The 26,404-nt window shown below is 38.5% G+C and overlaps 1 protein-coding gene across 8 annotated transcripts; it reads left to right on the forward strand.

Moving 5' to 3' along the window:
- Positions 1-33: 33 nt before the first annotated feature.
- Positions 34-26,191, forward strand: FBXO15 (F-box protein 15). 8 transcript variants are annotated; one of them, XM_064432167.1, is made up of 10 exons: positions 34-147; positions 4,692-4,805; positions 6,423-6,527; positions 10,110-10,352; positions 10,611-10,820; positions 12,668-12,797; positions 14,991-15,073; positions 16,205-16,350; positions 21,802-21,926; positions 25,053-26,191. In XM_064432167.1, coding segments are annotated over exons 1-10 (1,428 nt in total). In that variant the 5' UTR covers positions 34-145; the 3' UTR covers positions 25,323-26,191. The 8 variants fall into 8 exon arrangements, with proteins under 8 accessions (XP_064288237.1, XP_064288249.1, XP_064288244.1 ...); XM_064432179.1 differs by having other exon boundaries at positions 44-317; XM_064432174.1 differs by having other exon boundaries at positions 44-254.
- Positions 26,192-26,404: the final 213 nt, after the last annotated feature.

The following is a 26,404-nucleotide window of genomic DNA, read 5'->3' on the forward strand; positions in this document are numbered from 1 at the left end:
CGCCGCCGCCGCCACCGCCACAGCCCGCCCTCCGCGCGCGGCACCCCGGCGCGTTTCAGCGGTGGGGGGCTGCTCGCAGCGCCTGCGGTGCCGTTCACCCTTTTAAAGCTGTGTTTTCGTACATGGTTTTCTTGGCCTCGCACACATGTATGTGTTAAAGCGATGCAGTTGACGTTTCCACGGATGGAGACGGGTAGAGGGATCTGGAGAGGCTAAATCCATGGGCTGAGATCGACGGCATGAGGTTCAGCAAGGTCAAGTGTCAGGTCCTGCTCACAACAACCGCAGGCAGCACTGGGGACAGAGTGGCTGGAAAGGTGCTGATGGAAAAGGACCCGGGGGGGCTGATCGAGAGCTGCTGAACGTGAGGCAGTGTGTGCCCAGGTGGCCAAAGCCAGTGGCTTCCTGGCCTGTGTCAAAACCAGTGTTGTGAGCAAGACGAGGGAGGTGATTGTGCCACTGTACTTGGCACTGCTGAGGCTATGCCTGAGTACTGTGTTAAGTTTTGAAGCCCTTGATTTAAGAAGGACATTGAGCTGCTGGAGTGGGTCCAGAAAAGGGCAATGGAAGTGGTGAAGCTGGAGCACAAGTCTTAGAAGGAGCGGCTGAGGGAGCTGGGGATGTTTAGCTTGGACGAAGCTCAGGGGGACCTTTTTACTCTGCACAAATCCCTGGAAGGAGGCTGTGGCCAGGTGGGAGACAGCCTCTTCTTTGACAAGAGGAAATGACCTCAAGTTGTACCAGGGGAGGTTTAGGTTGGGCATTAGGAATAATTTCTTCACAGAAAAGATGATTAGACATTGGAATAAGCTGCTGAGGGAGGTGGTGGAGCCACCGACCCTGGAGATTTTCAGGGAAAGACTGGAATTGGCACTTGGTGCTGTGGTCTAATTGACATGGTGGTGTTTGACCACAGGTTGGACTAAGTAATCTCAGAGGTCCTAATTAATTCTGCGACTCTCAGACCCGGAGTCCGAGAGCTCCGAGCTCACTGTGGGCCGCGGCAGGCGCCGGGGCGCTCATGGCGCAGCACTGCCGTTCGCCGGCGCGTTAACGCTTCCGAGCGCCGCGCACGGCCGTGCTCCAGCCCCGCCTTCCCCGGGCCGCGCTCCCGGGCACCGCCTCCCTCGGGCTGCCGCCGTCCCACCCCGCCCCAGGGAGTTCCACGGGCGGTGGCAGCGCTTGTTCCTCCCCTCCCCGCCGGTGGTGCGAGGCCCCGCTGTCCGCGGCGCAGCGGCCATGGCGACGGGCCGTGGCAGGTAACCGCGGGCGCGCCGAGCGGGGCTCTGCCGGCCCGGGGCTGCCTGCTCGGTCTTCTTCACCTTTTCCAGGGAGGGTGGTTTGCTGTTTTCCCTCAGCTCCCATTGCTCCTCTGGGAAACTTACTTCACCTGCTCCTCGGCTCTGGTTTCTGGCTCGTGACTCTTCACGGCGAGGGCTGTGGCCATGGTGCTCTTCCCTCCCTACCCCTGGCCCCGTGAGCACCTGGCAGAGGGAAAACGCTGGTGGTGCCAGGTGCATGGACGCCTGGGTTTAACACTTATTTTCTGCCTGGAAAGGGGAGCTTAAATTTCGGTATGTCTTTCAGCTTGGAGGAGGTGCTGCAATGACAATACACAAAGTTAGTTTAATGGCTACTTTATCTGTATTCGGGGTAGTTAGGCCTTTGCAATAAATAGGAGGTGCAAGGTGTGATTACCTTAATTCTTACAGTGCAGGTGCAGCTTTCAAAATTTTAAAGCATCAGTCTGAGAGGCAAAGTTGAGAAAGCATATTTTTCTGCTAACCCATTTCTTCAGCCTTGTGTTTCAGAGCAGTTTCATTCCCCCTGCTGGTTTTGTTGTTGTTTGGTTTTTGGTTATTTTTTTTAACCTGCAAATCGATTGGGGTAATACCCACCTTTTAAAAAGACTGGAATTGTTTGCTGAGGGAACAAAACTCAACCAACCCATGTCAAAACATTATTGTTATTTTTGTTTATTCCCAGATACACTTTAACAGGTGGACGAGACAGGTTTTATCACTACTTAAAACTTTGTGTATGTTATTTGAAATGTTACTCGAAAGACAATTATTTGCTGACCATCGAAAAACCAGGGCACATTGCAAGTACTGTAGGGTGTGAAAGTGAAAATACTGGTACAAAACTGAGCCCCACAGGTTGAAAGCTAATGAAAAGCAATTGAAGTTGTTGTGCTTCTTGGGTAAGATTATCTCAGTGGTTCTAGAAGTTTCTAAAGAGGGGGTGTAACAGCTGTCATTGGTTTTTTATCTTAGGCTTATCTGCCCAAGCTGTGTCAATGCAATGTAAAAGCATTCTGTTAATGCTAATTTAAAATCTTAGCACACACAGTACTTGAAAAGGAATTTATGGATTGGGTTTGCTGTTTGTTTCTTCACACCTTGAGAATATTTTTGTTTTGGAAGATGCAAAAGTTCCACAGTTTTTTTAAAATTGAAACTTACAAAAACAATAGCTGTTACATTAAAGTTTTCAAGGCGTGTGTGGGCAAAATGATTCTTTCCTCAGATATTTCTCCCTGGGGTGAAGAAAGGGGGGTGGTTTAAATAAGCAAGAAGGACTGAATACAGGCTATGCAAGTTATGCTTGTCCAAGGCAGTGTGCTTTAAAATCCAGAGTCCAGCTTCTTACCTGAATTAGTCCTGTGGCTGGAGGCTGTAAAGTTGTGTCCCTATAGACTGTGCCCAAACTCTGCTTCCAGCATGGATTCAGGGCAGAATAGCCTGGGATGTGCTGCCCTGGAGCATACAGAAGTGATAGGTCTGCTGCTGTGGAACACAACTTTTGTCTCTAAATCTCTTTAATGGCAATTTGTTAGTGCCTCATCATCTAAGAGGTCTTGAGAATGATACATGAGTAAAACCCTTGTTTGATCTCCCGGTTGTATTTATTATAAGACTAGTTTTTTAAGTTGTTAATTTAACTGGTCTATCAGGATTGGCACCCAAGCTGAAATGTGCTTGTCTTTTTGTTAAGCTTATAACAATTCTCAGTAAAATGTCGTGGATTGTTTTTTTTTTACGTAGCACAGTTGACAATGTAGATGAGAGTTGTTAATTTATTTTGATTTTGTTTTTCTTTGAGCATCAATTAATCTTAAATCAAAACCAGTAGGCGTTAAATGTATGTGGTACCCTTATAGTTTAAAATTGCCTGTTTACCCCCATATGGATTGGTTGCCTAGAAACCCAGAGCTAGTTTGGCTAGGTTTTGGAAATCTTCTGGCAATTTAAAACATCAATAATGCAGTGAATGGCGAGCTCTGACTGCTTGGTGGCATTAGTGGGTATGAAGTGTAAGGGATTTGGTTTAAGACTGAAATTCTGTCTCCATATTTCTCTGTGGATTAATGATAGTATTTGTTTGCAATTACAGCTTATGAAGTCCTTCCTATCAGAAAACTTGGAAAAATGTGTGAGTGGTTGGATTGTAAGAATTTGTGTTAGAAACATGTAAAGCTCCTTTCTTTTCTATCCAAATTGTGATGTGGAAGTGTTGCCAAAATGCGCTCTTTCACTGTGGTGTGCAAGAGGCCAATCCAGACACAGGGTTGAGGTATTTGATGTATTTACAGTTCTGCACAGAAGGGAGTGCTGGGTGGCAAATCCACAAAGCTGACACACCAACTATTAAAATGTTTTATGATTTTATGCATTTTAGCTAAGGGAGGAATTAGTTTTCATTGGCTACAAGTTGCATAATTCTCTTATTAATTGGTTTTCTCTCTTCTATTGGATAATGATTCTCTTGCTTCTCACACTAATTACTTTGCATGTTCAGTCTTTATCTTTTTTGAGTCAGTGAGTTTCTTGGGTCAGTGATCGCAGTCTCACATTTCTGGAAGCTGGAGCTGATTTCAGCACAGTTGCTGAGTTGCCTTTAATAATTTCTTCCTTATCTTGGGAGTTGTTCCAGGTATCCTTGTGGCCTGTAAATTCTGCATTCTTTGTGTCCACTAGTGGTTGCCATCCTTCTTCCCAAGCTTTGTTAACCTCCTCCTAGGTCTGAAATCAGTGAAGCATGTCAAGCCCTAAACCTCAACAAAGCGATTCTGCCAACAAGTAATTTGTCTGTCTAACATCTGGACATTCCTTAGAGGTTGTTAGCTGCCCTCTGTTTCGTGGCTTAAATCTCCTTTCTTGCTGTTTATGCAAGTAAACAGCATAGTATAGTATGAAAGTATACAAATTCTTTTTGAACTGCAAGAGTTTCTGAGGAAGTTTGAAGATGTTGTTTTCATCTGGTATCTTTTAATGGCTTAGCAAAGTTGGGTGGCTCAAAAATATCTCTGGAGTAATGTTGTGAAACAGAAGATTAATCAGTGAGTGTGATTTGCTACTGGGGCCTCAGTGGAGCTTGGTGTTGGTGGCCAAGCAGTGCTGCTGCTGTCTAAAGGTAATAGATTCAAACTGATTTGGGGGAACACTATTATTCTCTTTGCCTGCTGTGAGAGGTCAATCACAGGATTAACAGCTGTGACTTTAAATCTGAATCTTCCTGATGCCAGGTATTTTAACTTGGGTGTAATTGTTCGAGTGATAATGGTTGCCATGTGATGTATTCCCTGCATCCTGCATTGGTTAAAATGTTGTGTCTAGGTGTGCACAGTATGTGTATTCCTTCATTTTGTGAATATGTGATTCTTAACAGCTTTTCCTTCTTACAAGTAGGTTAAGGACCTTTGCTGCCAGGCCTAGGGCATATTCTGAAATGGTAAATGCTGGAATTAAAAATCTGTACTTGACACCTCCCATAAAACCGAAACCAAATGTGCGCATTGAGAGGTGAGTATGTCTTTATGTTAGGAGTAAGAGTGGAAGTCCCCCTTAAGCTGTCTTTTGACTGCTTGCAGTAATGATGTTCATATCTTGGAGATTTGTGTCAGATACTCCGAGTTGAAAAGGTTTGCCTTCCTGGCCTACTTTAGGATCCTGTGTTCACCTTCTAATATTTTCTGGCATGGTTCTCCTTTGTGTTCTTTTCTAAGCTCATAAGGAATATATATGTTTTCCAAGCTGTGTGAAGCCTTCAGCAGCTCCTTTGCAAGTCATGGGCACTCAAAATAATCTAAGAATGTTTTAACTGAAAAAGTAATTAGTTTTCCTTGTTTTATACATTTGATAGCTTCCTGTGTAGTGATTTCACTGTTTTGCATTGGATGGCCAGTTTAGTACCTCAGTGCTGTCAGACTGGTGTAATGGTGAGAGAAAAAAGAAAAAAAATCCTTTCAGCTTCCTTCAAAGGAAAAAGAGTATGGTTGAAAATTCTGGATCAAGCGTATTACTTTAGCTAATTTTTAGCTTTTTAAGATATGACTTATAAATTATCTCTGGAATGAGTGCATTACCTGCCTTGGGCTTACAGTGTATGAGTTATTTCACATAATAACAGTGCCAGTTTTGGCATGTTGCTTCTGTGTCAATGCAACTAAGATTCTGAGTTTAATACAAACATTGAGGTGGCAGTATTATCATGCTACTCTTTAAAGAGTACCCTCTGCTTCTGAAATAGTGTTATAAATCAACAAGTAGTAAAAGGACAAGAGGCGCAGCTGGGGTGTTGACTTTCAGAACACCTTTTATTTGCAGCAGTGATTTTGATGTGACCATACTCAATGCTCAAGAAAATTAGAGTATAAAATTCACGTGTCTTAAACTCTGTGCAATTATGAGGTACTGCTCGAATGGTACAAGGTTCCTGTCTCTTAATGCAAAAATCACATTGGCTCATCTCCAGGGTATGTTCTGCTTGCCATGCTTAGACTGGCACTTGCATTTCAGGCAGCCTTCCAGATGCACAGAGACATTGACATTTTCAAGATATCATTTGGCTCTTACTTTGAAGTTCACATCTTTCTGTTGACATAAGTGAAAACTGCACAAGACCCCTGAGCATGTACAGTTTGAAGATTATGATGAGGTATAGCATGATCTTGCTGTTAGACTAGGACATTTCTGTCCTGGTGCATCCTGAGACCTGACACCACAGTCAAAAGGGAGAGTGAATATATCTGCAGTTTTGCAAATGCTGGTGTTTATGGAATAAATGTTAAAATCATGGTAAAAGCAGTAAGGAGCTGAAGCAAAATGAGGTAGTTTCATGTCAAACATAGTTAAAGTTAACAAAGTTTAATGAAAATGCAAACCCATAACTTTTCATGTAATTGTGCTATGCCACTTGAATAAGTTGTGATGAATTATTTTAGGCAAATGCCACATGCCAGAGAGTGAAATTAGAACCCAACTTCACAGTTTAACTCTACAAGTGATTTTTGATTAATCTGTTTACAACCTGCTGTTTTCCACCTCTTCTGGTTTTGTCTGGTTTGAAACTAAAATTCTCTGCCATTGTCATTTCTGAATTTGCAGGCAAGTCTAACAGTATTCATTTCTATTTTCCAGCATGCCATCAGAAATGCTGCTGAAGATATTTTCCTATTTGGATGCTGTGTCCCTATTGGCTGTTGGTTGTGTGAATAAGCGCTTCTATGAGCTGGCCAATGACAAGTAAGGAAGAAGAAAGATCTCAGTTGTGCTGTAGATGTGTTTGCCTGAATTATGAGTCCTCCTAATTTAGTTTCTCAGATGCCAGAGCAGTGATGCATGCACCTATGGGCAGTTACTCTGCTGAAGTTGCCCTGCATAGCTCACAACAGCATGTGTTGCATGGAATTCTAGCTGTGCAGAGCCTGTTGTTTAATGGGAGTTAGGAGGCAAAAATTAAATCCAGTACTTTGAAATGTTGCTGTTAGCACTTATTTTTTGTTTTAAAATTTATTACTATTTCTTTGTATTCACATGGACCTGCACAAACTTTTCAGTTCAGGGGATCCTTAATGGTGTGTCTCCAGTAGCTTTATGGAATTGTCATAGCTTTCAGAGTTTTGAAGTCTTCCTTAATTCTTTCATCCGGTTTTTGCAGAGGGATTGATTCAATCAAATGATCCACTAGTGGTTTTTATCTGTTGCTCAGATAAACTCTGTGAAGTTTTAGTGATTTCTAAATGAGAACAAAAGAGATGAAGGTAAATACCAACAAAATTTTTTTCTAAGGATTGCTTATACAGAGTTAATAAATTGCTCCTACCAATATGATGATAATTTTGTCAAAATGTAAAGAGGAGAGGCCCAGGTTGGTATGTGATAACCAGGATTGGACATCCTTTTCTTTATAGGATTCTACTGCATTAATGTTTGAATAAGAGAATGTCTTCCTCTATAGGAAGTTGCTGTACCTGGTATGAATCTATTTCTCCCTTTTTTACTGAAACTTGTACGGTGGATTAATTGGTTTACCTCGGCATTGATACCTTTAGAACTGATGAATTTAAAGGGAAGATCTGAGATTGCCAGATTTAGGCTTTGAGGCTGTCAGCAGGTAAGGATAGATAAAAATTACATAGTTGACACAAATTACCAATCTTGGCATGTGTTTTCCATTTCAGGGTGGTAAGGCAGGATAAAATCACTGTGGCTGTCGAGGGGAAGATAATTCATCTGTCTCCATCTCGACGATCTCTGTTTCCATTTTCTAACCAACAGAGATTAGTCTATGTGCACAGATGGGACTTGGGGAAGAGTTACTTTCCCTTATCTAGGAGCCTGACTGGTTCAGTGGGACCAGGTCATTTCTTCCTGATGAATTTAGTGGACCTTCTCAAGACCCTGAATCTTGCAGTGTACAAACAGAAGTTTTAATTGAAGTCCTTGCATATTTGTGTGACAAATCTGACCTTGGTTTTTAGACTGAGTATCTTTTTTAGGATATTTCTGCTGTCCTTGATGTGTACAGGGTGATGTTCTTGATGCAACAGGACCATCAGTCTTTCATTGTGGTATGTCTGTGCTGCCTAATGCAGTGATTTGTCTTTTGGCTGTTCATATAATGTGTGTGCTTGAGCAGTTCTTGCACTGATGTCTCCAATATAACCGTTGAAGACAAGGAAAGGTTTATGACCCCTCCCTTTCTGCATCCTCCGTGCCCTAGCATGGAGTATTCCAGCCTTCCTATCATGCAGTGTGGGAAGTTCACAGATATGGTCTGCCTGTGAAAACTTGAGGATTCTGATCACCAGCAGAATGTGCTTGTGTGAGAGAAAGTGAGAGCACAGGAGAAAGTCTTTTGCCATTGTGGTCAAGGGATGGCTGATGATGATGTGTCTGATTCTGGCATTTGAGTTAGCAGTAAAAGGTTTGTTTGGCTTGTTCTAGTAATGTCCAGTAAGAGGCCTTGAGATGAGTATTAACAATCTGAGGCAAGAAGGGCATGTATTCTGCTGTGAAAGAGGCAAACTTGTGCTTCCCTGTTGGATGCCTTTTTGATTTATCTGTCCTGAATTCTTCAAAAGCTGAGGATGAGGGGGCAGTGATACCTTCCTTGTGATTCCAAGTTCTCCTTTATCTTCTTCTCTGTCTCCCTCACCTAGCTGAATATTTGAGTTTCTTGAACTAATTTCTTTGCTTGCACAACACTGTTTTGGGAAACAAAGAAGCAATATGTTTCTGGGAGTGAGGATGAGGTTGGTAGGTATTTGTCATTAGTCTGTTTTCAGTCAACTAAATCGCTTGAGTCTGCAACTTCAAAATGCTGGAAATGCCTACTACTAAGCCCTCTCTTTTCAGCATCATACAGTAAGATGCAGAGTATCTCTCTCTATCAAAGGATGTCTCTCTTGGGAAGGGGTTTCTAGTTAACAGCAGAGTTTTATAGGAAGTTATTTTACTGGACTTTTTAGGCTGGTGAAGACCAATTGGATGATACAAAGCTCAAATTTCCCTGGTGATGTTGTATTAAGGACATCTCTCCTTTTCTGATCACTGGACAATTCTAAACTACTTTGGAGTTAAAAAGTATTTCCTTTCTCCATCAGAATAGTTTTATGCTATCTGGTAACTTGGCTGCCTTTTATGGTCTTAAAATAGAAGTATCTTAAAACTTTCAGTTATGGGATTGTTCTTCATGTTACCCTTCCCACCCTGCTTTTGGTGAAAGGAAGGTTGAAAACTCATGTTGACTGTGAACCCACCTTTACCAGTCACATGGTTTATTTATTGGTTTGTGTGTTTAGACAGTTTTGTCTCAAAAAAATGGCAGTGGGGAATTCTGTATATATCTGTAGAGCAGTGGGCTGGAAGGTTTTTGCAAAATCCCTGAATAGGTTTGCATCAATAACCAGAGCTTGGCTCTCAGCATGTGGGGGCTTATTCTCAGTGGCTGATGAATTGAGAATGGTTTTGATGGGTAGGAGGCAGTGTGGGATGGATCTAGTCCTTGAATGCTTTGAGGAGAGGGGAAGATGCCATAAAATACTCAGCAGTGTAAGTTTGCCTGAGGATAAGTGAGAACTGGTAAAGGTAATCTTGCTGATAAATGGTGCAAAATGTCTCTTAAGAATTTGTTGCCCTTGCTATTCATTTTCTTTAGTGCAGTTATGTACACTATGTGTCTAGCACTTCAGAATGAGAAAACTTATTGGCAACCTGTATTCACAGATTACTGTTTGAATACTTGTAGGTTCCTGTACTCAGTATTCTGTGAACTGTCCCAGGGTTACTGGAGTATGAGGGGCTGAAATGTGACCTCAGTTTTCCTGGCATGAAAGAGATGAACCCATCATTACAGTCACATATTTCTTTGACTTCAGAAAGTCATGTCTTGTTTGGGCTTTTCCAAAGAGAGTGCAGAAGGGATTGTCATGACTTTGGTACCACCAAACAGAGGTGATTCTAAATTGTCCTCCTCCACACCGCTTTCAGCTGGATCTGAGAAACTTGAAGTGTACAGATTATTTTTGTTGAATAGGAGGTATTAAACTGCTTTTTCCACTAGCTGATTTTCTGTGAGGATGATGCATCATTGTTTTGGGGTGGAATTTTCAAATTTTTTTGCTTAACCTTTATCAGTTTTCACTTACTTTGCTGACTATGACTGTGCTATCACAGAACTTCATCCTGGCTCCCATATCTTCGGGAAGACAGACAAGACTGTTTCTGTGCTAACACTATGCTCAGTGGTAGCTGAGATGTGCATTTAAAAATGAAGTGACTGTTCTTGAAATTTATTCCTCTTTATTCTGTTTTTATTTTCAGCGGAATTTGGCTGAAACTCTATTCCAGATCTTTGCACCCAAAATGGACAATTTGGAAAATGAAGTCTAAACAAGCAGAAACTGTTTCTTTGGCCTGTGCTGCTGTACATGATAAAAAGCCTGGATACTGGAAGAAAGAATACATCTTCAAACAAACATCTGCCTTCAAAGCTAGAGTAATGCGGCTTGTTAAATTTCTAGATCCTTATACAGGTCTTCCATGTAAAAACAAAGAAGCTATGAAGTAAGCAATGCCTTGTCACAAAGATTTATTGAGAGCAGTGTACAAAATATTAGTGACTTGGGGAGGTATAAAATTAGAGCTAAAAAATGTATATCATAATGGGAAGATACAATGTTAATCTATAAATGACTGAAACTGAGGAACATAAGCAGCAGCTAGTAGAAATTTAAAAATTCTGTTGCAAGCATAGTTTAAGTTTTGTCACTTTGGGAATTTGTTTTTAAACACCCCTCTCCCCTCTCTACTCCTAAATAACAGAGTCTCTGGGTTGAGTTGGATAATTGTTCTAGAGGACAAAAATGGAAAAGAACATGTAGTAGAGAAGCCAAACCTATCATTTAAGGACACATCTGTTACCGTACTTTGGCATGGTACAGACTGGCCATGCTTAGACATGCTGTCAACCCTAAAACTGTTTGGAGTTACACCATTGCTTCCTGACCAAAGCATACCTCCCAACAAGAGTGGGTGAGTTTTAACACAGGATTTTTAAGGATTTTTTGGGTGCAACTGGTTGATAATGTGTCTGTACAACCTATCTGACATTTGTTTGACTCAGTAAGTTAACTCTTCATTAGAAAGCCTGCCTGCAGTATTTCTTGCTATGTTCTTCTCTTCTTTGGTAGAGTTTTTCAGCAAGAAATAGTATAATCCAACAAGCTTATGACATTAATTCATGGGTTAATGTAGCTATTGGCTTGTGATATGCAGACTGATAGGTTCTGATTTGGAAAGCCAAATCTAAGGTATAGACACAAATGAGCATGAAAGAAAAATGTAAATCCAGGAGAATTTATTGTGAGAAATTTAGCTTGGAAAAGTTAATCAGTATTTAGGTGGCTACAGTCAGGTAATCTATGTTGTTAAAATTTATTTTCTGTCTGGTAGGTGTGTATGTGAATTTAGAGAACTTGGTGTTTAACTATGCATGCAGTCTTCAGTATATGCATATAAAGTCACACAGTCCACAGCATGTCTCTTGTTTTTTAACTTAAATGTGTACAATGGTTTTTGTCATTATATTCTAAAAATATATTTAAATGAAAAGTGTCTATTTGAGGTATTTGTTTGCTGTCCAGGAGTTTAGCACACATCTGGGCCTATGTGTACAGTAGGTGCAGTGTCAGCTACATGCTCTTCTTACACAAAGCCTCTAGCCATAGAGCTCTGAAAAGAGAGAATTGTTTACCTACAAAACACTGGGTTCCTCCACCAGAAGAAAAGTATTTACTTAAAAAAAGAAATAAATCAAGAGAAGCTTTTGTTTAAAGTTAGCTGAACGAGTCTTGCAGTCAAATTATGTAGGAAATGTAGTTGTTTTATCAAGATGATGGTTCATATGTAGAAAATGAAAAAGAAAGCTTGCAGGCAATTGATGTACTTTTTTCACAGAGTTACAGGTTTTTACAAATTGTGACTATAGATGAAGGCAGTGGATTCACCAATTTCAGTATGTCATTGTTAAGACTGTAAGTGCCGGGACAGGCCTGATTGACTTAAAGATGGAAAGGGTTGATGTTGAAACATCATTTGTTAGTATGAAATCTCTTACTGTGAGGGTGGTGGGACACTGGAACAGGTTGTCTGGGAAGGTTGTGGATGCCCCATCCCAGGCAGTGTTCAGTGTGTAGTTGTAGGTGATACTACAGTGATATCATGTGGAAACCTAGGAACTGTTTTGAATACAGTAAAAACCTAAGTCTGAAAAGGATTTTAGAAAAACTTCTTTCTTCATTCTGAATAGGTAATGCAAACTCTACTTTCTGCTCTTTTTTTAATGCGTCATTAGTTAATAAGAATGTCCACGAACTTATATTTAAGAGTGTTTTGGAGCTAAATAGCTTTAATTATAGGTAAAATACAGAAAAAAAAATCAAAAAAAGGAAAGCTTCCAATAACACAAACTTTTAATTCATTATATGTACAATTTGATAGTTTCCTTTGAATTTTGCTTCACGGTGATAAATGTTCAGTGATTCCATCTAGTATCAATAAAGTATCAAAACCAAATTGTAGAGTATATCTGTATTTTGAAAAATTGGTCAAGCACGTAAGTTCTTTTTTAAAGTGTGTTTTAGAAGATCATATAGTGTTTTTTGTTTCTTACCTTGTTAGGGGTTGAGATCCTGCTAGTACACTGTGATTGTTCAAATGAGTTGATGACTCTGCATGCCATATGCTTTCAAAACTGTTTTCCTCATGTGCTGCTGGTCAGACTTCAGAGTTAAACATGTAATTAGGCTGAACTTTTACATGAATAAGGAGACATAACCTTTTTTAACTACATAACAACATTCTGTGTGTTCTTTTCAAAGACCTCGTCGATTTTCCTTGATTGCTGAGTACCATCTTGCTAACCTGACTGAAAATAGTGTAGTGGTTGGTGCTGATGAGCTTGTCCAGCTCTTCAGTCTGAGTCCAGGACTGTTAGTAGGAACTTGGAAGGTAAGATAACCTTTTGTTTCAGTATTCTACTGTTATTTGAAGAAAAAGATTTTTATTTTTTTTTTTGTTTGGCTTGTAGTTTGGGTTTGGGGAGGTTTTTTTTTAATATTTCTTTTTTTTTTCCCCCCTTTGAATTTTGAAAGATCATGTCTAAACTAGTAACCACAAAACACATGTAGGGACAGTAAGTGGATGACTTAGTGTATCCTAAAGAGCTGTCGCTGGAATATGTATATACATTAAAAAAAACCCACTTCTAATTAAAAGATCAGTTATGTATCATTCTGTGTTAGATACTGTGTTCAATTTTACTTATTTTGCAGTCTTCCCATGCCCAAGTTTGATATCCTAGGGTAATTTTCAATATTATGGTTTGAGAAGTGCTTCTTCCTGTGATTCATGCCTTTACCTGCCCATATCACTCCAAGTGATGAGTTCCTACATGGCAACTTAGCTTTAATCTACATCACCAAGTATCTGTATCCTGCTCTAGCAGTAGAGATGCTGTAAATCATGCCCTTTTGAGGGTATTAAAATCTTGGTATTAAGAGTCTAAGTTAAGCAGTTAGCCTCTGTAGGGTGGGTGCAGAGATGAATGTCTTTAGAGGGCAGTGCAGAACATCTGAGGTAAACTATGCAAAAGGAATCTACATCTTTGCACGGAATGCACTGGGACCTCTGATGCTGTTGATGTCGACTTAGGTTATTTGGCACTGGCAAGGAGCTTTCCTCGAAGAGGCTGTGAGCAGTTCCTCAAAGTTGTGTCTAGTTTCCAGCTGCAAACATGGGCCTCAAATGTGCACAATCACCAGAGGCAATGTTTAAAACTGCAGAAGGACTATTTCTTTCACTCTTACTCAAAGATAATAGTGAAAGTCCATTTCCTAGAAAACTTGAGACTGCCTGACTGGCACAAACCTGTTACAGGTTGTTTCAGTCTGTGAAAAGCTCTGCTAAATGAATAACCATTTCTGTCATATCTTCAGAAGTTCTGTAGACTGGTGTCCCTGTATTGTTGGCTCTGTGATCTTGCGTATGCATTTGTCCCATCCATGCTTGGAAAGAGAGCTCTTTCAGCACCTGGAAATGGTTCAAACATAACCAGGTTCCACATAGTTGTTAAGAATCGAGTGCCTCACTCTAGTATATTGTCCCTGCTTGCTTTTCTGAACAGCAGTTCTTATTCTCTGTGTAGGCAGAGTAATTCGAGGTAGTTAAGTGTCAGTGGGTGTAATAATTGTCAATGCCATGCATCTTGTTTTTTTGCACATAGCTGCGTAACAGAAACCAAGGGCAGGTTACGTGGGCTTCCTGGTATTTGGCTAGAGAAAGACTGAGAAATTATGTGATTGATAGATCTCCCTAGTTAAATCCTTTATAGCAGTAATTTTGCACTGTGAAAATACAGGAGTAGTTAAAAAGCCAAAAGTTTGAATAGAGGATGTAATTTTGTGGCAACCCAGAGAGATGAAAATAGTTGCCCATATTTCAGGAGAGTAATAGACTTCTGGCAGTGACTAATTTTCCTATTGACTTAGTTGTTTGTAAATGTAGGATTTAAAAAATGCATTTAAATAAAAAAAAACCTGATATCCTAGCATTCTGTGTTCTTGAAGTAAATATGTGCCTCTGTCTCTATTTAGTTTTCACATAGATGTTTTCTTTGACTATAGAAGGTTATGTTTTTAATGTTTTCCTAGGAGTAAATAATCTGGTGAAGACACGATTTTTACTTTGAAATTCACAATTTCTATTGAATAATTCTGTATTCCTCACTGATATTAGCCCTCTTTGGAAATAGTTCCTTACACATGAAAATAAACTTGATGCTTCAGTAGTTGGGAGTAAGTGCTGTTTGATTCTGTTCGGGTATCTTTATTAAAGTGGTAAGTAGAAGCTAGGCATGTACAGTTCTTGGATTGCTCTTATAATTTTTGCCTTGGCATAGCTAGCTTCCCTCTCTTCCCCCATAATACAAAATGCTGCAATCTTTTATATAAATTCTGTACTCTTCTGAAGAGACAGTAAAGGTTTTAGGAGTCCAAGTGTTAAAGCAAGCCATTACTAACATTATTATAGTAATTGTCAGAGTAATAGGCAGCAGCATTTATCTATGAATTTTAATGCTCAGAAAGACCTTGTGAAAAAAAGAATTTCCAGATGAAAATACATCTACTTTAATTAACTTTTCAGGAAAAAAGTGAAATTGCTTTCGTTATGGCGAATCTTCATTATAATCAACTTCTTGAGAGAAGCATTTTGGGTTCTGCTACTGTGTAAGTTTGGTGTTCCTTTGTGTGTAATAAAGATAACCTTTTGAATAAAGCTTTGAGTTTTACAGTTAAAATTGGCTGCTTGTAAGAGGTTTATATTTAGGCAGTAATTAACCATTCTTGTTTAATATAAGCAACAGTTATAGTAACTGAATACAAAACTGTAGAAGCATTTTCATACTAAAATATTGCCATTGTTATGCTATTAAGGAGATAATTTAGTTCTACAAGTGTACTGGTACTTTCTGTATTGAGAAAGTTAGAAATACACTGCACATACTTTCTGCTTTTTCACAAGCAGTCTTATTTCCTCTTTCTATCTGAAACAGAAAGAAAAGAGAGAGACATTTCGGGAAGTAGGGAAGTAATCTTTGGCTGTGTAGGAGTGGGAAAAAAGCTCTGGTAAACTGGTGAGGTGCCTGCAGTAATCTTTTAGTCCTATTGAGAAAGTAGTTTGTATATATGTAGATTGAGAAGTGTTTGTGTATGTGTATATTGCAGTATATAGTATAATACGTGTTTAGCCATTGTAAACTTTGTTTTAAAATATGAATTTTTTAAAGCTTCAGAATAGTATTTGGGGAATTTATTTCCCGCTCATCTTTCTGGTCAGATATTGTATCTACCAGGCGTCTTAAATGCCCTGTATAACTTAGTGTAGCTCTTCTCACACAGAATGTAAGATTTAACACCATCTCCCTTAATACAAGTTGAATCCTATGTAGAAGTTACTCAGTTGTCTCTGTCATGTGGTCTCTTTAGGTCACTTGTGTGCCGTGGTTATTTAGTCAGGCACAGGCAAAATTATTTCAATATTTGCTATTTCAGAGAAGTCTCTAGGGCTAGTGTACTTAGAGATTTGTAGTTAGGCTGATGCTTTTTTCTTTTTCGTAGACAAGTCCATGTTTTGAAGTTTAACAGATGTACCTTTTAAAGTTGACTGCTGTATTTCTGCCTTTGGCTAGGCTGAACAGTTGATCAGCAGTATTAGACACTGTATTACCTTGAAAGAAGCATGATGAACTAGAGATGTTTGATTTGAAAATGGAGATGACAGTCTCAATGTAGGCCTATGTGTTATATCTTTACTAAGTCATCCCCCACTTGCTAAATTCTATGTATTTTTTTTTCAAGTCAATATGCTCCTCCACCTAATAAACCTTTACTGGATGATATTGACTCAGAATATGGACTGCATGACTACAGCCTGCATCTTGATCTGCATGGCAGAAACTGCATGTACCTGTGTGGATCCTTCAAGTGCCTCTTCTGCAGAAAACGTAAAGTTGATGGAGCAATGTCTGCTTTAAAAATTATCCCTGCTATATCTTTCCTTCTTATATTACCATTTTCTCTGTTTTAAGGGGTGAAACTTCAATGGAATTTTAAGAGTAAGCTATCTTTCTGTTTGTGGCGTGGTTTCTTTATATCTGCATGGTGCTTTGTGTGGTGTCCTATGCCGGCTCTGTAAAAAGTCTGCCTGCTGTTACATTGACACAGTGTCAGCCTGGGACACAAATTCTGCAGATTTTCAGGATCTTTTCTTTTAGCTACATTAATAATGCACTGGCGCAGTTCTTGGTGCAGGTTGATGTTTCTTTCACTTGTATTTTATAAAGGAGAGATGGTTTGTCCTCATACATTTTGGAATCTTGTTTCTCTAAAATTCTCCTCAAGTATACTTTGGGTGCACAGACAGATTAAATATACAGATATATTTGTAGAAGTTACTGTGAACTTTAAGATTTATAATTTTTATTTTGGTGAGCTTAAGGTTGCCTGTTTTGACATCCTTTCATTGTGTGGAAAGCAATTTCAGTCTACTTCTGCTGCTTCATTCTGTTCTCAGCACTTCTTTCCATGAGGCCATTCCTGTTGTTCTCATGCAACCCAACTTCATAATTTTACTGGGGTTTTGAAAAATACATGATCTCTCTTTTGACATAATTTCAGCATAACTTTCTAAGCTACGCAGCTGTCTTTCAGTAAGCAGAGACGGAATAAATATTAGAATTAAACACTGTAATTAATTTTATTTAGAATAAAATACTGTAAATTAATTATTGCTCCCCGGTATTTTTTTTGATACCGGCACTCCTGAGCAGTGTGGATTTCAGAACATATCGTTTTTCTGTCAGTAGAGGGCGCTGTTGTCAGGCGTGAGTTCTTTTGCAGGGCTGCAAAATTTCCCCGTGATTTGGTTTGGTTTTTCTCATTTGTATTTGGTGATTTCAAGAACTGGCATTTAGACTGCAGCCTTGTGCAGCTTGGAGCATTGTAATCCTTGAACCTGAAATATACATGTTTTGAGATTCTAGAAAAGCACTAAGCTTGAATTAAAAGAATACTTCTAAGGATAAAATTTCAGTGAAAGTCTTATGCATATAGCAAGAAATCTTACATGAAGTGTTGTGTAGTACAAGAGTCCTCTTCATGTTCTCAAAAAAAAATCTTCTCAAAATTGGCCAGAGGATTGGGTTTTTGGGATTGTGTTGGTTTTTGTAGTTTAGCTGATTATCACGTTTTGTTTTCCAAAATGAATATGTTACACTCCTAGCAATACAGTTGCACAAGAAAAAGTATTATGTGACATACTTTCTTTCTTGGTATCACTTTCTTGCTGCTTAGAAGCTACTTCCACAAAAGATTAACCTGATGTTTATGCAAATTGAAGCAAACGTCCATGAGCTACAGTTGTGATGCCATCTCACTTTGCAAGTTACAGAAGTTGTGTTATGTTCACAAGTGTTTTCTGAATTGCTTTGGTTTTGTGACCTTCAGCAGTGTGGTAGCCACCAGATTCTGGTCTCAAAGGACACCAGACAGCTGAAGCCATGGTTCTGCAGACAATAAGCTCATTTGTCATCTACTCCCTTCCATGTGCTTGCACAATAATTCCTTTTGGAAAATGCTTGACTGCCTCCAAAAAAGTGTAGTGAGGCAGCATATGGCTGTCTGCTGTCACATTTTTCATTGTGATTTGTTACTCATTTTTCTCATTCTGGTGAGGATGGTGTTGCTGAATGTGGCCAGGTTTATCCAAACTGGTTATGTTTGATGGTTTGTGTTTTGTTTTTAGGCTCCATTCTAATAATATGCTTTGTCCCATCCTCTGGGAGGACGCTGAAGCATGGAAGTCCTGCAGCATATTGGGAAGTCTTGCTATTTCTGAAAATTCTCTATCCAGTCTAGTTTTATTTTAAATTACAGATGTGACATGCAATTTCCAGAACTTGAGTGAGGCACATACCAGTTGTCAGCTACTACTGTTTTACTTACTTATTGGTTTTCAATAGGAAGCTTTAGGCATTCCTAGGTTTCCAGAGAATGCCCATTTGTATTTTGCAGAATAACTGATTTATTTATTCGAGAGTAATTTTTGTCGGCTTTTCGGTAGTATCTATTAATGTGCTTAATTTTGCTACTCCATTTTCAATTCGTTTTGCAGAATTCTTAATTTTAAAGTAGAAAAGGTCACACTTCATTGGACGTGGCAGATGCAATGTATATGGCTACAGATTTTTTTTTTTCTCTTATTATACTTGCATTATAGTAACTAGCTGTTTTGCCACTGTTTTGGTTGGGATTTAGCATTTTAATTTATGCTCCCTTTCATGTAAACATGTAATATGGTGTCATTGACAGGTACTGTAGGGTGACTATGTTAAGTGCTTTGTAACTGAATTGAAAATATTTAGAAAACTTTCCTTGTTTTCAGGAAGTTATGACAGGCTTTTCATATGACTCCCAGAAGCCATGAATCCAACTTCTTAATAAATATTTTTGAAATGTATTTACCTAGGTTTTCAACTTTTTAAGCACAGCTTTGTAGCCACATGGTAGTTTAAGGTTTCACTTTTCAATGTCGTTTCCTGTTGGTGTAAACTGGTGTGTTGTGCTTGCAAAATGTAAGGGTTGATTTTTGTGTGTTTAGAGAACTTTTAGGATTTGTTTGTAAAATTTCATATCAGGCATTTGAAATGTTTTGCTAGACCTTGAAGATTGATTTGCAAGTTTAAATAACCATTTCACTGTGGTAAGGTTGGTTGTTGGCACTTGAATTAGTGTTAAGCACAGCTTTTCCTCTGAAAATACCAAATAAATGACAATTTGCAACAAAGGCTTGGTTAGCAAAACAAACTTTCTTGGCTTTTAGCTGAAATAAGTGCTCTGGAACTATTGGTCTATTTGTTTCTTTCCCCTGAGGTTTGTCTACATGGTATATGTTCTCTTTGTTGGTATTACCTTTATTTGGAAATATTTGTTCCCTGTAACTCACTCTGCTGCTTTGCTGCTCTGCATGTCTTGCATAAATCAAGGACTGGAGATATTATAAGAGGACAATGAAACAACAGACTCAAGCTGAAGTGTTCAATTTGCTTCCTCTATGTTTCTCTTCATATGTTTGACATAGCTTAACCTGCCCTTTAATTTCATTTTCTTTTCTGATTGGTATGGGGAAGGGGAGATTTCAGTAGTTAGCCTTCAATTTCTTGCTTGTATCTAAGCAGGCTTTTCTTTCCCCCTGAATGAGAGGACTGCAATGGAGCTTTTATATTAAAAAAAACAAAGTCTGGATTAACCAACCCATGAATAATTAGCCTTCAGATTCCTGATCTGTTGGCTATTTCCATTCTGGCTAGGGTTAAGGAGTAACTGCAACACATCATAGCCAGATGATCTATCTAGCAGTGGTGTATTTAATGCCATACAACAGTAGTGATATGCTGGGCTTTGTTAATTTGTTAGCAGAAGAATGCTTTTTTCAATCCATTTTTATTCCATTAAAACTTCATTTGATCTGAATGAGTAAGAGAAATAGCCACTTCCATTCATATTGGGATTGTGCATAACCAAGTAGTCCTTTTGGAAAAAATACTTGTTGACTGATGTTTTCAAGCTTCTTGTATAAAAGCTCAACTTTACATGTAGACTTTCAGGGTTAGTCAGTAAACTATTTCAATATGATATTTTTACCTTGAGTGAAATTTTGTCATTGAATTCGATTTACTGAGGTTTTGGAACTGAACCATTTGGACAGGTGTCAACTTACAGCCTTTCCCTACTTTGAGCTGGATCCTGGAAATGAATTCTGCTTAGTTTCCTCACTGATTTCTTTTGAACTTCACTGCAAGGACAGTGGGTATCACAGTTTGAAGGATTGCATTTTCCTTCAACTATACAAAGTATTTCCTGGACATAGTCATGTTGGTTTCACTGTATTCACACTACTATTTCAAACAGTATCTGTACTGAAAAACCTGCAGCTGTTGTTCTCTGTCATGTGTTGGGTTGCTTTCTTTCCAGAATAAGTATTGTTTGGACTCCCCACTGGTGAGTGATGCCTTTCCAGCATTGGTTTGTGGCTGGCTGTATCTTGGGAGTTGTTTAGCTCTACAGTACCAATTCTGAGAAGTTTTTGGCCTCTGTGTTAAAGTGTGGGCTTTCTTTCTCCATCACTGCCTCCAACTATCTGCTTCAAGTAGCCACCAAGCAGAGGCTTTGCTGCCACTTCATGCTGGATGCAGCCACTGAACTCACAGCCAGCCTTTCTGATGTTGCTTCTTCTGTCTGTAGTCTCGTTCTGCTACTTGGGCTTGATTGAAGGAGAATACAGGCAAAACACTTCTGCCTTTTTTCACTTCTGTCACTTGCATCTTAAATCTCTGCAAACCCCTCCACTTGTTACCTTACCATCCAGGACCTGCTACTGGATTTTGACAAGCATTATGTTCCTGGGAATCCTTCTCTCCCTTTCTATCTATCTCCTGCAAGTGCTAGGTACTTTCTTCTAGTGCTTTTGTTTTGCTTTTTTGAGAGAGTATCTCTTGTTCAAGGAAACTTGTTTAAGGGATGTCCTACCAAGAAATCTGCTTATGTCATGATGTGATGCTTTTATTTTCACTTGCCTGTGTAGTCAGATCATGTTCACTATGATGTATCCCAAGTTATAATTAGACTGCTGGATTCCCTGGTTAACTTTCCTTCTCTGATAGAAAAGGAAAAAAAATTAAAAATCTCAATCTCTTTTGAGAGGAGAGGAAGAGATTCCAAAGAAATATGGTTATATGTAGTAATAAAAAAATCACAAATCATAGTAATTCTGCCAAAGAAACCCCAGGGGCCTTGGAAAGCTATTTAAAAAATGAAAAAATCCATAATTTAAAAACTTGATTCAAATAAAATCATACTGCGTGTCAATTTAAATGATGAATTATCTTTTCTAAGGAGGAATAGTTATCTGTATATCCTTTGTATTGGGTTATTTGAGTTTCCAGTCAGAGCTGAGAGATTTAAATAACTTGACAAAAAAAAAAAAAAAAAGGTTGGGGAGGTATCTCATTGTCTTGTTGTGTGTTAGTGTTGAGCTTTACTTCTGGGGAATGGAAAGTGATGGAGGCACTGGTGGCATGAAATTGAAGGGCTGAATGTGAAATTTATTCCTTGCACCCTTGTGTAAGTTCTTTAGATAGTATTCCTATTTTTATACTAAAAAATACAAAATAATTTTTAATCTGCAGTTTCTACTGTGGATCACAGAACCAAGGCTCCAAACTGCAACTTAATTTTTCTTTAAAGTGCTTGATATTTAGGTGTTGGTGTACGCCAGGGTTTCTTATTGGTGAGTGGGAAGAAAAAGACATGGAAAGAAGATACGAGAACATTAACAGTGTACTTGGGCTGAATTTGATTTATACTGCTGTAATGTTGTATATTGTTTATATTTTCAGGTGACATTGAAAATGGATACCTGAGGCTCAGAGTCGTGAACTTAAAGGATAATAGGAAGCACTTGCCTATTGTTGGGACACTTGGCATATGCTGGGAAACAGATGTGTTTAAAGGCAATGTAAAGGTCAGAAATATTTTTGTTTCTGGATATGCTTACCTCAAAACAGAATTTTGTTTGTGCATCCTAAATAGGCTAATTTTTAAACAGTCTTTTGATTTGTAGAAGCTGTATGTAACTGGACAAAACCTCTGTTCCAATATTGAAAAAAAAGTGAATTTTGAGGAAAAGAGTTTTCTCCTTTCTCTTATAGAGTCTGGATTGCATAGTAGAGCCATTATCTGTGTGTAATTACTCCAGTGCTTTCCTCTCAGCAAAGATGCTGTGACTGGCCAGCCGGCTTGGAAATGTCGGACAAAAAATTTACTGCAGATGTACTTTTTGTGAGGATTTTTTTTTTAAATTGGTGTGAGAGTGGGTTTTTTTTTTGTTTGTTTTTTTTTGTTTCTTTTGGTTTGGTTTTTCGGTTGGTTGATTGGGGTGTTTTTGCAAGCAATAAGCCTTGAACCTCTGGGGAAATACTCTGCAGTTCTGTGCCGTATATGCAGTGAAAGTTAGGAACTGCTGGGGAATGTTAAAATGCCAGTGGACACAGGATGCTACAGTCCACATCCACACAGTCAGCACCTAGCTCCAGTCACGTACATCAGTCAACTAGATTAACTCTTTATTTTTAGAGGAAAGCTCACACATTCTATTGGATGAAATTCCTAAAAGAATTCCAAACAAAGATTCAGAGAAGTTCTGTAGCTTTTGCAATAGTGGTAAAGGCACATATTTTTAAATGTACTGTATCAGCATGAATGTTTCAGAAGTTGTGAAAATTCTGATGAATATAATTTAAGCACTACTGAAAAAATCATCTAGTTCAACATTTGATTTCAATTTCAGCGCTTCTTTTGAAAAAAACCCCTCAGATGAATAAAACTGTTGCTTCTGCCAATCCTGTTTAAATGTGGAATGGAATACTGTTTGTAAGATGAGAGGTTTTTTTACCAAGGCTTGTAGTGACAAAATAAGGGACAATGTTTTTAAACTCAAAGAGGGTAGATTTAAACTGGACATTGGGGTAAAAAGAAAAGCTAAAAAATTCTTTCTCCATGCTGAGCATGGTGAGGCAGGGGGATTGGAATTAGATGACTTATAAAGGTCCATTCTAACCCAAATAATTCTGTGATTCTATATGATTAACAGCTGCTTGGTGGAATCTATTCTTTTTAATGAAAAGAATCCTGAGTAGTACATAAGAATTTAGGAAGTTGTCAGAGGAAACACAGAGCTATGGCTGTAGTCTTTAGTTTTTTCAGTTTTAGTCTTTCTCCTATGTGCTTACAGCATAAATTATATTGAATATTTGTTTCTAGAACAAAATAAAGAATACAGTTGTTTTTTTTAAACCCCTTATTTTGTGATAACAGATGGAACATGTCAGCATATAGCTGTGGGTTGAATTCAGTGTGGTTTTTACCTTAAGTCTAAAATTCTTAAAGCATGTGAAGGCTAAATAACATCAGCCACAGAAGCAGGACATTCCATTACTTTGAATTTATTTTAATTTTGTTTAATACTCTAAAGAAAACCAAAACCTGAAAACTTTCTTGACACTTCCTGGTTATTTAATACAAAATTATTTGCTGACATACAGATAGTTGGAAATTGTCATGGTTTAGGAATGGTATTCTCCAATTTAGTATTCTCACTGTAACCACTCAAATCAAACTCCACTGGCTTGCTTTCCCCTTTTTTTCCCCTGTGTTGGGCTGGAGAGGAGAGCTGGAGGTACAAAAGGTAAAGATGAAGGTTGAGATAAGAGCAGTTTACTGGAAGCAGCAATGAGATAAGTAAGTGGAGAGTAGCAGCAACAATATTAATAACAAGAATGTGCAAGACAGGGGAGTGATTCACATGCAAATGCTCACTGTGGAGCGAAGCAAGAAGAAAGCCCTTTCCTTGCCCCTGGAAATGAGGTGAGGTGATAAAGAACAACCTCCCTGTTGTAGCCATGCTCCTTCTTGGCTACTGCAGAAATTAACCTGATCCTGAGCAGAACCAGGACAGAAATGCATGGGAAGACCCCACCATCCCACCACCCCACTTTACTTTTCATAATTGACCTTTTATATGCAAGTTGTCAGACCAGAAAATAGTGATTCTTTCTTGTTACCAATGATTCTGTAGCTCATTAAAGTTTATTGCACCATCATTAGGTTTGATTTGAATTTGGTATTTTCAGCATAGACTACAGTAAAAAGCTTAGGGGAACTGTGTGTATCATATTGCCTCATGTTTGTGCCATCTGCCCTTGTGTTGTTTGATTGAAGTAAAGTAATAGTGAAAGCAATGTTAGAGCAACAGAAGCACAACTATGTAGTACAGAGAAATAAAGCATTCCAAATGAATTTTTTTGGCGTGGAGTATGTGGTGTTAGTTTGTTTATGCTTTTGGAGCACAGATACAACATAATTAAGATAATTTGATTCATTTAATGATTCAGAACTCATGAGAATAAGGAACAGCTGATACTAACAATGACACATTACTCCTATGCTTCCAAGGGATATGTGAAACTATCAGTTTGCAAAGACCAAGGAATTGGCATTAACATTTCTAAATTATCTAGTTGTGTAATCTTGTAAAGAAATATTTTCAAGAATTTGTAAGAGGATGAATTACATCAAGGTTATTAATATTACCTTTTTTGGGAACTGAAGCTGTGAGCCTTTCAAAGAGAACTGTATACAGCTGGCTTGGAAGGGTAATTGTGTGTGTACTACCTTGGGTGGTCCCTTGAGTATCTTTGCAAACATTGCTGCATTCACACAAGTTTAGTGGCCGACTTTAACATTGGTTGCTTTCTCATATTGAAGGGAATATCATTATTTGAATAGTAAAGTAACTAATAGCTGAGAAAAACATGTGTTAGGGGCTTAAAAATGTTAAAAAGAAGTAATGTCTGATTTGGTTTGGCAGTGGTACCTTCTGTAGCACAGTGTTTGTGTGTAGGTTGCAATTTCGATTTCTGTGGGAAACCTCTAAGTAAGTTTTTGTTGCAGTAGGTCAGTGAAGCACTATCAATTTTATTTTGAGGTTTTAGCCTTTGTACAAAACTCTCTCAACCATTGATACGTCTTCTAAAATCAGGGACAGTGTGCCATGACATAGAGAAATAATCTCTTCTGCTTGTGTTTGTAGGACTGCTTTGTGATGGATCTGACTCTCTTGGATGAAACTGGAAAGCCCTTCTGGTGTTTTAGTGCTCCAGTCCACATGGAATTGTCTACCAAGTCATCTGGCCTTTATGACTACATGGGTCATATCTATACTGCAGACTATGCAGATTCAGAGGGTAAAGTCTGTGTTGAGTTTGTATGGTTGGAAGAAACCAAGGAATATATTATAGTCAGTTTGGTGCTTTATGTAAGCACTAAAAAGGTAAATAGCTGGTGTGGAACAAATTACTGAATTAATTAGGTCACTAATTTCCTTGTTTTAAGAACCAGACAAACAACTCTGCTACAAGAAAAACCACAATAAACCATTGATGCTTAAGATTGACACCAACAAGAAAGACTGTTGCTGCAAGTTTTCCAGTAACAAGTGCAATTGCCTAAATTTATGTAACAGGCAATTGAGGAATTGAAGAGACATTGATATAAGTGAGAGGTTTTCTTCTCTGTTGAACATTACATGGTTAGTCTGTTTCTCACTGGCTATATTGAAATTATTTTTAGGAGGAGTTTTCTTTATAGACACTTGTTACTATGGTTAAGGAATTGCTTCTTTTGAGAGCCATGCTGTGAAGATGCCTTACCTTACAAAAGCTACCCTGGTTTTGAGAGCATTGACTTGTATGCTTAGTAATAAAACTGCATGTGTGCTGTTCCCTCCAGGTTTGTTGGAGTGTAATTGGTAAATGAGAAGTTTTGTTAAACACATTTTGTTAAACCCTTTTCCCGGAAAAACTTCACTGAAATATATTTTAGGAAACGATTGAAAGGCTAGATGGGAAGTCAGATCTGAAAAATGTGTCAGTCAAGGCATTTGTTAAGAATGCTGTGTAAAATCTGTTTATGACTTTTCTTTATATTCCTGTTTGTTCTGTTTTCCCATGCTCTAACATTGATTGAGACTAGATACTTGCCTCACATATTGGCCTATTGAATGTATGCAGCACTCAGTTGTTTTGGAAACAGTGCATATCTGATACTGTTTATCTAAAAATATAAATCCATGTAAAAATTGAATATATGTGCCTGATTTTCCAGTTCCATGGAGTAACTTCAGAATAAAATTTTCTACTTCTTGTATTAAAAAAAAATAATTAAAAATTACTTGATATTGTGAGTCCAGTGTCATTACCTAGCAAGGACAATTATATTGTTGCCTGTTCTGACTTTATTACGGTGGTGATTTCCTTAAAAATCCTCTTTATTTGTTTATATATATTAATTGGTTTGTGCAAACAATGCTCATTTACATTGTCTACAGAGGTAGATAGATATTACAGCCATAAAATTGTTTCTTAATTTAACTTTCAAAGACAA

Source organism: Passer domesticus, chromosome 1 (assembly GCF_036417665.1).
Source record: "Passer domesticus isolate bPasDom1 chromosome 1, bPasDom1.hap1, whole genome shotgun sequence".
Taxonomy (NCBI): domain Eukaryota; kingdom Metazoa; phylum Chordata; class Aves; order Passeriformes; family Passeridae; genus Passer; species Passer domesticus.